The 13,436-nt window shown below is 33.7% G+C and overlaps 1 protein-coding gene across 3 annotated transcripts in view; it reads right to left on the reverse strand.

Annotated features, from left to right (window-relative positions):
* The window catches only part of DMD (dystrophin), a 1,017,291-nt gene that overhangs the window by 696,814 nt on the left and 307,041 nt on the right, over positions 1–13,436 (reverse strand). For all 3 annotated transcript variants that reach the window (XM_034074486.1, XM_034074485.1, XM_034074487.1), the window contains 2 exons: positions 9,498–9,673; positions 1,515–1,638 (listed from right to left, as the gene is read on the reverse strand). In XM_034074486.1, coding sequence (XP_033930377.1) covers positions 1,515–1,638; positions 9,498–9,673 — 300 coding nt within the window. The remainder of the gene's footprint in view (positions 1–1,514; positions 1,639–9,497; positions 9,674–13,436) is intronic.

Consider the following 13,436-nt stretch of genomic DNA (forward strand, 5'->3'; position numbering starts at 1 on the left):
TCTAAGTGACATCTTTCATAGTTCTTCTATCAAAATAAAACACGTAATCAGAATGTTTTCTCCTTTAAAACATCTACAAATTTCTACATGTAACTTGATTTTTTCAATTAAATATTTATTCTAAAAGCAGCAATACTCCATGAAATCCAGCATAATATGTAGACCAAGATGAGCTAATTTGCAGTCCTTGAAATTATGCTCCTCAAAATGGGAATATATGAAGGGGAGACTAGAGCATTTTCTTTTTTTTGTTTGTTTTGGGTTTTTTTGCCCCTTTGTTCCTTTTTTAAATTTTACCCACAATGAAGATTAAAGCATTCCAAAAATTAGCTGTATATTTATACATGTATTAGATTAAATCCCATTACCTCAGTATGGAAGCAGTTGAAACCATTAAATCTTTTCTGTATATTTGATACATTTTACATACATTTTTATATATAGAAATTTGTGTATATTTGACATAGCATGAGGTGTTGCCATGAACTACATTCAGCATTTTATGTTCTAATTCATATGTACTAGGAATAATATTATTACATTAACAAATTAAAATTATTGTAAGAAAGCTATGACTTTTTTTTTTAACATATATTTACAGTCACTAAATTCAGTGCTTCTCAGTCTTATCATAACTGATTTCTCATGGACAAGCAAACAGTAAGAAAAAACAGCAGCAAGACTCTTATACAGTAACCCTGTTCCATCTGTTTGAGTGCTAGGAGTATGCATCACCATATATTTTAGTGAAGTCCCGTGATATACTATGATATTACAAAAGCTAATAATAAAAAGAACTACCTTTCCCTTACGTAGAAAAGACGGGCATTTTTGCATCTATCTATACATGTTAAATATGGAAGAAAATTTGTAATAGTATAGTTTCCAAGGGCTAAACTCAGAGTATGTGAAACATATGCACAAACACAGCTACTCATTAAGCAGCCCAGAATCATTCCTTTTGTCAAAAGTAAAAAAGCATCACATTTGGTTTAAGAATGGCAGTACAATTAAAAAAAATTATTAAAAAAATAAATAAATGTGGAGACTGGTGATTTTCAGATACATTTTAAAAGAATAAGGTACAGATTTTGTTTAGCACGCACTAAAAGTAGGCACTTTTTACATCTTTCAATTTATCCATGTATATTGTCAAATTAAGCTGTTGGTATAGAATGATAATGCATATTTAAGAAGTAACACGTAGGCTTTGATTCGACTTTACCACTTTAATGGTAAAGGCTTTCATAAATATAGAATATCTTAATTAAATACGAGTATATAGGAATTAAAAAAAAATAAAAAAAATGTTTGTATTCAGACAGCCTGTGTAGCAATTTTGGTGCCAAAATCTGAAATTCACAGAAATATTGAGCTCTTCTAAATTTCTCTCAGACATATGGACAATCAATGCTTGCCAGTCTATACGTGAAATCATTTAAACTTGTACTTTGAAAGCACTTTGACGAGCTAATACAAAACTGACAGACATATATATGAATACTTTCTCCTACATTGAGTCTTTCTCTGAGATCTGAGAGATTGCCTTCTTTTCGATACATTGCAAACTCGGGACTCTGAAGCACTGCTTCTGACCGGGTCATCCAGCTGTGGAGCTCTGTTGTATCTGAATCAAACCTAAGAGACAGAGAAATGCAGTAAGACATTACATTTCCACAAAGTTTCTGAAAACAGGATTGACAGCAAACATGTTTAAGTGGTTGTTTAACTGAGTGAGTAAGCAGCAATTTCTCTCAACAAAATGGTTTTAAATCCCCCATATTTCATTAAACAGCTAATAAAACTATTCATTTTAAAATTTGGAAACAGAGAAAAACTTCATTTTTAAAACTGATTTGAACAGATGTTACAATTTTCACAACAAGGATTTTAATCTTACAAACTGACGGTTTTGGAAGAAAAGATACAAGTAGTTCTCAGTACAGACAGCCCTGTTGGCTCAGCTGAGAATGTAAGGCCTATATGGCTGACCAAATGCAGCTTTCATACTTGCAAGATTTCTATCCCAGTTTGTGCTGGCAATATTATGAAGGATATTCAAGCAGGAAATTTGACCATTAGAAACAAGTCTTTTCTGACTGACCCTAATTTGCTATAGAATGCAATTACTAATTGACGATAAATTATAATTTTCCTACAGCTAAAACTTTAAAAACTGAAAATTAAGATCCCCATCTCTCTGTATATGCCTCTTAGCTAGTTTTTTACTGTACAGTCATTTTTATTACAGTCTGGATACTCCCATCAACTCCTTTAAAGCTGATATTAATTTTTGTAACTTATTCAGAAGGTAACAGCACAAAATGAAGGTTACCATATGCAGATGTTTAAATTACTGATGTGTAAAAAAAAATTGAACTGTGATTTAGTATCTGCTGTTGTTTTCAAAACAAGAAGCTTGAGACAATGTTTTTTTCTGTTGTTCCACACAGTATCACCATATGCTTGACTATATTTCTTTATTGCACTCTAAGTTCTATTATCTATATCTAGTTCGTAACTGATTTGCTTTTTGCAGCAATACAATGAAACCAATAGAATAGAATGATCTAGAAAAAAATAATTAGCTGCATCTTTCAGTTTGCTTTGTAAATATATTTTGTATCATTTACATATAATTGAAAATCTATTAAAACAAGAGTTTGAATGATAATTATATCTTTGGAGGAGTTAATTCTTTTATAAAAAATATACACCGTATATACAAGTACTAAAAAACAAAAATGTAAGGTAAAGTCAGGTGCTGCAGAAATCTACATATACTGAAATGAAAAGAAGTAGTTCCATGTTGGATCTAATATTTATGCCACCTTTTTTACTTCTCCACTGTGATTTTTGTGACTCCATTTAGCAACACAGTGTGAAAGACTGAGTAATAGATAACAAAAGTAGAAGAAAGAAGAGTCACACACTGCCTTAGTACCAGCCCAATATTCCGTATTCAAATCACAGACTCTAAGGAATAATTTTCATAAAGCAGTCCTAATAAAACTATTTGGCTGCTCATTAAAGGAAAACAATATAACAATTAAAGGAAACAATATAACTGTGAAGTAATGGAAAGTGCAGAAATCTACATTTTATAAAGGATTAAATGTTCAGAGGCAGAAGAGAAAATAGAATTCCAAGATGTTTCAGGGAATCTCTGTGCTTGTACCAGATTCTAATCCCTCAAATCAAAGTGTACTACCAGTTGAGAACTTCCTACTTCAACTTTATTTCTGACCTTATGTGACATTCAATCAATTCTATTTTCTGAAATATAATGTTATTGTCTGTTCTGCATACAACAACTGTGCATTTAATGACCACAGAGTATCAGACATCTTACCACAACAAAGACTAGTGTACCAATCCCTCAGTACTAAATTCCCTTGTCGGTAAAATTGTACTAATTCTAGTCTCAAGCTTCAGGTAAGTATGACCAGTAAGATCAAGTTTCTGAAGAATAGTGTGGAATTAGCCTGGTATAGGGTGGAAATTGACAGAGCAAAATGGTTACCAGTGATCATTTCTTAAACAAAAGGCCCTAAGCCTTGCCTCTGCAACATCCTTCCTAGAAGAGGAATGGAAGAATTTGGGACAGTTTTGATAAAACAACAAAATAATCAGGAAAGGTCCCACAGTCAAGAGACTCATCAGATGGTGGAAAGTATTAGCCGCAGGTCTTTAAGGTCACCATTCTATCCTACAATATGATTCTATGAGATGACAGAGCTGGTCTCCATCACTTGCAGTTTCTTCTGGAAATAAATATAACTCTACAAAGCCTCCTACCCAAAAAAGGGCTATAAAAAGGAGGCAGAAAAGGATTAAAATACATTAAAGTTAATTCAAAGTAGCTTTTTGCAGCACAAAAATGTCCTTAATATATTTTTTCAGTTGGTATAAAACCAGGAAATACAGATAGAGTAAGGCATTTAATCATTCTGTTAGGATGATTGGACATTTCCTTTCTAAGGACAGCTGCAGTTACAAACTATATTAACTCTAGACTGATATCAATATCAAGTTGAACAATACTGTTGACATACAAAGTAATGTAATACTACTTTTCTGACCCAATAAAGTTGAGTGTCTGTAGAATTTGTTAAAATAGATCCATGGAAGACACTAAAACTAAATCTCTTGAGAGAGTTACTACAAATAATTTCCTGATTTAACATGCACATTAGCTTGCTCCCGATCTAAAAATTCAGTCAACAGTGAGGATTTATTCTTTATGCCACATTCATAGTTAGTTTTCCAATTAGTCTTTCCTTCTGCTAGTCCACAAGAGAAAGACTATAATTTACTGCTCTCACTGCCCTCTCTCTATAGGCCAGCACATGTCAGCTGAGTTCAAGTACAGTCTCATTTTACTGCAGAGCATGTCTGAAAATCAATCTTCACATTTTTAATCCATACCATTCAAATTTTCACAGAAGTCCCTCACCAATTTATTTTCTGGATCTTATTAAGACACATGCCCACTTCAAATTCCCATTAAAATTCTCTACTGAGAAGGTCACCACATGTACTTGTTCAAAACTGATTCTTTGTTTTAAGTTTCCCTTCCTTTTCTTTATTATATACATGATAAACTCAATTAAGGCATTTTACAATTTAGTTGCATTTTGTTTTCCTATTTCTTTGCATGGAATTTCTAACCTGAACACCTATCAGAGTGTGATACTCAAGTCCTAATACAATGGTATATAGGTAGCATATACTTTCTGGAAGCCACTAGGTAACAGCTCTTGCGCCTTAAATATCATTCTTGAAGAGTGTGTACAGCCTTCCTGGGCCCCTTTGTCCTTCAATAATGTTTCCCAAGGAATTTTGCTAACCGGTGTCCTAAACAGGCCAAAGTCATCCCTCTGGAAGTCTGAGGTGGAGGCTTTGCTGATCCTCTTCTTGACTTCACCAAGGACTGAAGATTCAATCATTTCATGATCACATTGCCCAAGATGGCCTCCAACCATCATATCACCCAGCAGTCCTCTGTTTCACACAGCAAATCTAGCCAGCATCTCCCCCGGTTGGCTCACTGGGTTGGGAAGTGTGTAGTATCTTCCACACCCTCCAAGAACCTCCTGGATTGTTTCTTCTCTGCTGTATTATTCTACCAGCAGAAAGGTGGTAGGCTGAAGTCTCTCATGAGAATGAAGTCTCTCATGCACAATTGCTTCCAGCTCCTCCTGTTTGTTGTGCCATGCTGCGGGCATTGGAACAAATGCATTTAAGTTGTCCCATGAATCTGGACTACAATAGCAGCATGCTACTTCTGACTCATTTTTAGCAAGCCTGGTGTTATACCCTTTTCCCTTCAAACTTTATTTAAAGCCCTCCCTATAAGCTCTGCTAGCTCCTGCTAGTATTGAAACAATAGCTATCAAAACCCCATTTTGAATAAGTCATTATAATTCTTCCTTTGACATATTTTTCTACAAGAAATCCAAACTTTTCTAAGTAACCAAGCATTAGAATACAAATACATTATTTTTTTAAAGAAACAAAGGCTACTCTCTTTTTTAAAAAAAAATTAACACTTACTAAAAGAAAAAGCACTAGATGGAGCAACTATCCTACTTTAACATGCTTTCCTCCTCGAAAAGCATAAAGTCTCTTTCAAATCTGAACGTATTATATCCATATTATATTATATACAGCATATTATATCCATAATGATATTATGACAAATACATGTGCCTTAGAAACATTAGGAAGCATGTACAAAGTTATTTACTAAATAGCAAAGAAAGGTATCTTTGGATGTTATTTCAGGAACATTAATATTACAAATACGTTTAAATTAAATGTTAAGCAGCTCTACCTTGTTTGCTATTTAAGAAACCTGTGAACAGAACAATTTACTGATTTTTCTAAGCTACACAACTGACCTGTTTTGCCCACAGTATGTAAATACCACAAAATGTTACCTTGCAACCATTTTTCCAATATACATTACTTTTTTAATCCTAAAACTGTAGCTTTGTTACATTTCTCTCTAGTCCTAATGCCTAACACATACTTTCAAGACCTTTATTGTACAGCTTCAAGTATTTTTCCCTTCTCTACTTCAAATTAATTCCTTGGGAAAAGGTGATTTCCTATGACCAGCAACAGAACTTAGAACATGACTAAATTATTCTGACTTTATGAAGCGCTACTTTTGAGGTAGATTTAGAAAACCTTTTTTTTTTTTTTTTGGTGGAGGGGGAGATGGGAGGAAGCCATCTTTATCTTATTTCAGTTTTCCACCACTTATGGTAAAATGTTTCTGTAGCAGGCAAAATTCTCAGCTTCTTTCCCATGTATTTATGCCACAGTGAATTGGAGCAATGGAAATGTGACATTCACTCCTGTGTGCGCTATTGGTCTACAAGTCAAATTGCTTCTCCTCAATTTCTTCAGTATAAATAGAGAATCTCATACTTCTAAATACTTCCAAAGCATTTGGAAATGTAAAATAAAAAGCACTCTATAAAGCTTGATGTTTCAATCTTAACCACCCATTATTTCTCTTCAACTAAGTAGCTGGGGACCATATTCTTACACAGTCTGCTACTATGATATTCACAAACTCCTCTTCCTTCCACCTTAAAACTAAGCACCTAACAATTCACACTATAGGTGCAGTGCATCTTTAAAACATCCTCTAGTCTAAAACATTCAGATTACAGGAAAGCAAACCTGGAGCACAAATCTTTCAAAACAGGTGGCAACAGAACCTGATACACTTATTTCAGGTATACTCCTTTACAGAAACAATGTTGACTAAAGCTTGAGAACAGTATTCAGTCCCTCAAAAAAGCCCTAACCCTCAATGTGCCTATTGCCCCAGCCCTAAAAATAATAGGCAAGAACATGCAGCGTGTTGTACCATAATTGAAGAGGCCTACGTGATCTGGTTATGCACCTTCAGAAGTTTCTGGCAAGCATTCAATAATTGCTGTGGATTTTTAAACGCAGTTTAAATTCAATAATTGCTTAGATTTTTAAATCTAAGCAGTATCTCTTAGTTAATTTCAAAACCCAAAAGCTATGCAGTACTGTGGCTTTGTTTGTCCTTGGGTACAACTGAATATACGCAAAAAAGCCTAAAAGATCTTGCAGCCAACAATGACCCAGAAAATAACTGACTGACAATACAGTCATGGGGCTCTCCCAGTAAAAAAAGCATTGACGAAAAAGGTGTCTAGTCACCAAATACACATTAATTTTAGCTGAGCACCCAAATGTTAAGATGAGGTTTTTTTCCCTTATTGTTATGTTTATGTTCCCTGTAAATTTATCATGCGCAGAGAAAGACAACAGCATACTGTTAAATGTATTAGTTTCTAAGACTGCATTTTTATGCTTTAATAAAAGCAGGCCTATCAATGATTATTCTAAGCTGAAACTCCTTTCCCAAACTTTCCTCTCAAATTGTTTTTCCCAAGCTACTTATTGACTGGCCCTCACACTATGGAACACCCACTTGGAATTTCTAGAGAGGAAAGGAAAATAAGTCTTTTTTTGGCTGTTCAGTTAGAAATTACAAGAAAAATATCTAAATATAACCATAAATACAACCATCATTCATCCTGCTGCACAGCTGTGAATATTTCTAATGTCATTTACTTTGCACATTACAATATTGCAGGTCCACTCAGTGTCCACTCAGTGAACAGCCATACTGGTCTCATTCTCCTATGATGCTATGATTGTGTTGCTAAAAACAATCTAGTAAATCCTGCACACAAAGCAATATTCCAGCTAGTTAAACCATATTAAAGTGTATTGAACAATGGACTACCTTCTTCCTGCTAGAATTCAACTTGCTTTCCTATCTGATCAAAATAAAAATCTAAACTGTGCAGCGATTGATAGGATTCTGATTTTGAGTATATATAAGAAACCATAATTTATTTAGCTACCTAAAGTCATTCTGTACAAAGACAGAACTACAGACTGTTCCAAGGTTCATATCTTGACTCTTATACAAAAGGTAGATGGAACTTATATGGTGAATTAATATCTTCCAGATAGCATAAAACATGAATCAAACCCCCTCGAAACCTAGTATGCGATGGCAAAAAAATCATTAACACTCTGTAAAATTTAGTAGCAGATCTCCCAATAATATAGCTGCAAGTAATCATAGGCTCAATTCAATAATATATATCCTATTTTATCTAAAAGGATCTATCAGATTTACATATAACCTTGCTAGTTGCAATGTCTTCTAGATACAACAGCTAAAAAACTTTAAGGCTTTAAAAAATTCTCAGTTTGTATAAAATGACATATTTCTGAACATAAACTAATTCTATAATCCAGCTAATCCCTGCCCTCCAGGAATTTTCTCACATGACTAGAAGCCTGCTAATTTTACCTTTAGTATCAAGGCAAAACAAAGGACTATGAACAAGAAGGAAAACACAGACTGATACTACATACTTAGTAGCTGAGAAAGGAACTTCTGATGCAAGTTGATATCCAATTTTATAATACTACATAGCTATTTATAGCAAGAAATTTCTTGAACTATCACAAATTACAGCTTTTAAAAAATACTCCAGTTCATTATTTTTAACTAAGATAATGCTTTCTTTTGTAATAGTAGACTCACATTTCACTTCACTGTATTTATGCCAAGTAAGATCATTCTTAAAACATTCAGCTTGGAAAGAAAAAGTTAAAAAATTTAATATATTAATATTCGAGACACTAACATTCCAGTGGAATTATAATTCTTAATTTGTCAATTTCAAAATAAAGAATGTCAATATTTTCAAGACAGGCGTCATGCCTTAAGATAGGTTTACTCTTGTATATAAAAAAACCTAGCTTCTTAGCATCTCATTCAGGAATTTAGTGCTTGAGCCAATTCTACTGAAACTCATCAGAATTTTTTTTTTTTGTGACTTTAACAAGTGTTCAAGTTTGTTAGTGTAAACTCACTTTTCACTTATACTTGAGTCACACAGGAAAAATAAAAATCTGAAAATAATGATACTGCATGTTTCACCAACTATTAATTCTGCCTCTGCAGAACTGTTATTTCTAATGCTGACCCACAAGCCAGAAAGAAGACAACTTGAATTTTAGAAACCAATCAATAATTCCACTACTAGTAATCTAAGTATATAAAAAAATATGCTTAAAGAATTAATAAAGATGAGAACTAATGGAATGCATTAACTTCTTCAAGCTTCAAGACTATAGTCAAGTAGAACCCCTACAATGCCATTCATAAGGACTTCTACTGACTATAATTACTATCACAGTGGTATTGGTATAATTATTAACATTTTTTACTGTAACATAGTTGGACAAGAAGCACAAAAGTATCAGTAACTCATCCTAAGTATGATAGTAATCCATATTTCAATAGAGAACAGATATAAAATTTTAACCTCAAAAATGCATACAGCAACCTGCTGCAGTCAAAGGACTTTCTACATTCTTATCCAAACTCTATCAGTAGTCTGTCTCTTAATAATTCTCACCTCTTCCTAATTTCTGAATCCACAAGGAGTTGCCTTTTTTTGTGTGGTGGAGGTGGTGGGAGCTCCTCTTTAGCATGCTTAACCAGGATATGTTCTCTTGTGGTCACCATAGTTACAGTTTCCATTACAGTTGTCTGTGTTAGTGATGTCTGAGTGGTAGTGACAGTCTGCGAAATCTGTGAGAAGTATAAAAACAGAGGTCATACATTGTTTGAAATACTTCAGTAAAAACTGTTTAGAGTAGCAATAGGAGATAATGAGAAACAGCTCCTATCTGATCATAGGCTGACCTTCAGAAAAAAATAACCCTATACGCAACTCAAACCAAATTGTTTTATCCAACTCATGCTGTGTGAATAAGATAACTGCAGAAGTCAATCTCAAAATCAGAAAGGATAGTAAACTGAGTGAGCTTATGGCTCCCTGCAAGTCTTGATGAATGAAGACAAGAAATTAATTTAATGAGGGAAATGAATAACAGCAAATACATAAAATGTTACTATTTCTGTTACTCTGCCTCCATTCTGAAAATATATTTCTTGGGAAGCAATAGAAGCATGGTAATGGAACTAAATAACCAATTATTGCTTTTACAATTTTTAACAATTTTTAAACTAGAATGTAATTCATCACAACCTACTAGCAAAAAAGGGCAGCTAGCTTTCTGTCAGGGAATCTTAAATCAGAAAACATGCACTAGAAGGCAAATTAATTTGCATCAGTTTTATTCCATAATTAAAAAAAATGTTAAGGGATCATAAAAGATACAAATACACATAATATGTAATACTGCAACTGGCAATTTAATACATTTAACTTTATGCATTTACTAATATTAAAACAAGCCCTTAATACACTTCAGATGTATTAACAAAAAAAAAAAATTTAGAAATATTTTCTGTTCATATCTGTTTGAAAGATACTGGTTGTATATCTATGGCCCATTAATATTTGTTTCTATATAACACCAAACTACAAACTTCCCACTTGAACGTGGGCAGCTGTTCTTAAGTCCCTTAACTAATGAGAAACAGGTCACTTAATTTTTCGGTTCTGTCAGAAGATGGCTCATTTCTCAAAATGCTCTAGTTATAGCTCTAATGGTCACATTACAGTTTAGGTGCAGTGAAATGAAAAATAAAAGGAACAAGTTATATCAGGAGCAGAAAAAGCTCTGCATCGAAAGAGCCCTGCTTCTTTGCTTATTGACAATGGGCAAGAGTTAGAAAAACTTTCAAATTCAATGAGAAGAATGCCTGTATCTAAAATTCCATGAAACTATATCTGCATACATAAATTATCTATTATTTCTTGCACCAGAAATTCAGCAAGAGAAATTACTTTATTGAGACATTAATGTTTCTATAAACAATGGAGAAGAAGTATACCAAGTATTTAACTACAACACCTTTCCCATGATGCTTTCTTATATTTAAAAGAATAGATTGACAAGGAAAGGGGTATACTGTTAGCAACCAACCTCCTCTCAACAGGCGACATCAGTAAAGTAAAATAAAAAATAAAAAACCTAACAAAAAAAACCAAACCAACCAACCAATCAAAAAAACACAAACCCACCCTGAATTCACGCCAACATTGCCAAATCTTTCACACGGTCTTCTAAACAGAAAAGTTTTCCTGATCTTTGTCCAGCCTGCCAATGGAAGACTATTATCACTGTCTTTCTTACTTAGAGTATTCAGCTCAATGCTATGCTTTGAGATAGAAAAGACTAGCTGTCTAGTCTTAGTAGCAGAATCAGAACTACTCAGAAGATTACAAAATTAAGAACCAGAGGAGAATTTTTTTTTTTTTTTTAAATCTCTGGATTATGTCAATTGGCATAAGCTGCTTGTGAACTGCAGAGACTTAGCTAAACATATGAATTACATAAATTCTCTGGAAAAGAAAAACAGTTGACTTTTTAGTCACTACAGTATTTAGTATTAATACTCTTGGTTGAGTTCTGTCAACAAGATGTATTGACTGATGTCTTAATCCACAGAAATAATGACAATATTAAGTAAAGATTTCCATATAGTTATATTAAAATTATTTAATTAAAATAATACAGCATCTTTTCCAATTTTGTTTTAGTAAGGGAGGGGAAGAAAGGAAAAGAAAATTACAGCTTTTGATGTCTGTGGTTCTGTCAAATTTGAGGGTAACACCTGATGTAATCTTTTCCTGAGCTAACTCTCTTGCTAAGATCATTCCAAATAATTCCCTGCTCCTTATATGTAGTTTTGGGTAGAGTTTCCCTTTCCTCTCACAAAATTCTTATCTTGAGACTGTCATGTTTCTATTTGCCAATCAACACCAGGGCACAATTTACATTAAAGAAAGTGTAAAAGAGAATAAACCACAGCTAGGGCTCTGTAGGAATCATCTGCAGTGTACTACCGATTACACAGGAGTAACAGTAACAGTTTCAGCTGGTGATTGGGAGCTATGCTTCAAAAGTAGTCAGTGTAATTACCATATGCTTAGAGCAGTCAAGTCATGATGCTGTGCGGGGGGAAGTAATAATTTACATGTCAAATCAGTAAAGAAGTATTTTTCGTGCTTAATCAACAGGAATGGAGGTTAAATACTAAATACTTCAAAAGGAAAATGGAGATGTGAATTTGAAGTTCATAATCATTCTAATTAGAGCTTGGATAAGACTAAAAGATACAATTACACTGCAATATAACTCTGCAAGACTGATTCACATATAAAGAGTGCACACATTTCAGTAGGTAAAGGACAATCCTTAAAAATATGCAGAGGTACAAGAAATGAAGTAACTTCTAATAGTTTTCTTGGTGAAAAAACATGCCAACCCACCACCTAAATCTAATCACTGAAGCGTGTGTTTCACGTTTTATTCAAAGATGGTCCAAATAATGACAGTATAATTTTCTCATCCCTCTCTGTTCCTGACAAGCAAATACAAATCTGAGAAGGGGTGATGCAGACTAGGCCTAACCCCACTAGAAAGTCATATGGAAAGCACTAAAGTGACTCACAAAGCTGCACATTAAAAGGCTTTCAAAATACAATGCTTGCCTTCAGTTTCATATCAGCAAGCTCATCTTAAAAAACATGTTAAAACTCATCACTTTTGGGAGTGGACAAATTTAAATCTCCTTTTTCATCATCTACGGGCAAATGTATGTACAATGTGTGTATAGCACTTCAGTAATTTTATGTCATTTTATTTCTCTTTTATATGGCAGCTTACCTTTAATGTTGTCATTTATTATTGCCTTTGGAAGTGCCCTCCATCGTGATAGACTCATAATTTTTCTTAACACTTACTTTTTGAGCTGTCATCTGTTTTTTGATGTAATGTATGAGTGGGGAAGTTCAGAAGAGGAATGGTAGTTTTTTATATTTGTGAAGGTTTTCAGGACAATTTAGTGAAGCATAATGAACTCACCAAAGGTAGGTTTAAAGTTTCTAAAAGCTACGCATCTAGTTTCAGCAAGTTGTCCTTGTCCTTGATTTCACTGTGTGGTCAATGAAGGAAAGTTGACATTTTCATGATGAGGACAAACTGATTTTAGAGGTCTCTCCCCCCTCCCCTTTGGCATCCACTCATTTGTAGCAGAAGCTTCAGCCATGAGTTCTGATTTAATGCTTAAATTCAGCAGTAATGAATTCAGCTAAATGTGGGAGGACTCACATTCTACTTTTCCTTTGGGATGTATAACTGCCTCCTGTGCCTAGCTGGAAAATCAGCTTTGAACTGAGGCTGAGGTTGTCTTTTCCATTTAATTTCTTATTTTCTCAACAAGTTAATCATTCAGTGACAGTTTAGTAGAGACGAAAGAGAAATAACTAATGACAAAAATGTAGTTATGAAGGTACTATAAGAATTATTAATTATAGAATCATTCAGGTTTGAAAGGACCTTTAAGATCATCAAGTCCAACCATTAATTTAGCATTGCCA

Source organism: Melopsittacus undulatus, chromosome 2, assembly GCF_012275295.1.
Source record: "Melopsittacus undulatus isolate bMelUnd1 chromosome 2, bMelUnd1.mat.Z, whole genome shotgun sequence".
In the NCBI taxonomy this organism is placed as follows: domain Eukaryota; kingdom Metazoa; phylum Chordata; class Aves; order Psittaciformes; family Psittaculidae; genus Melopsittacus; species Melopsittacus undulatus.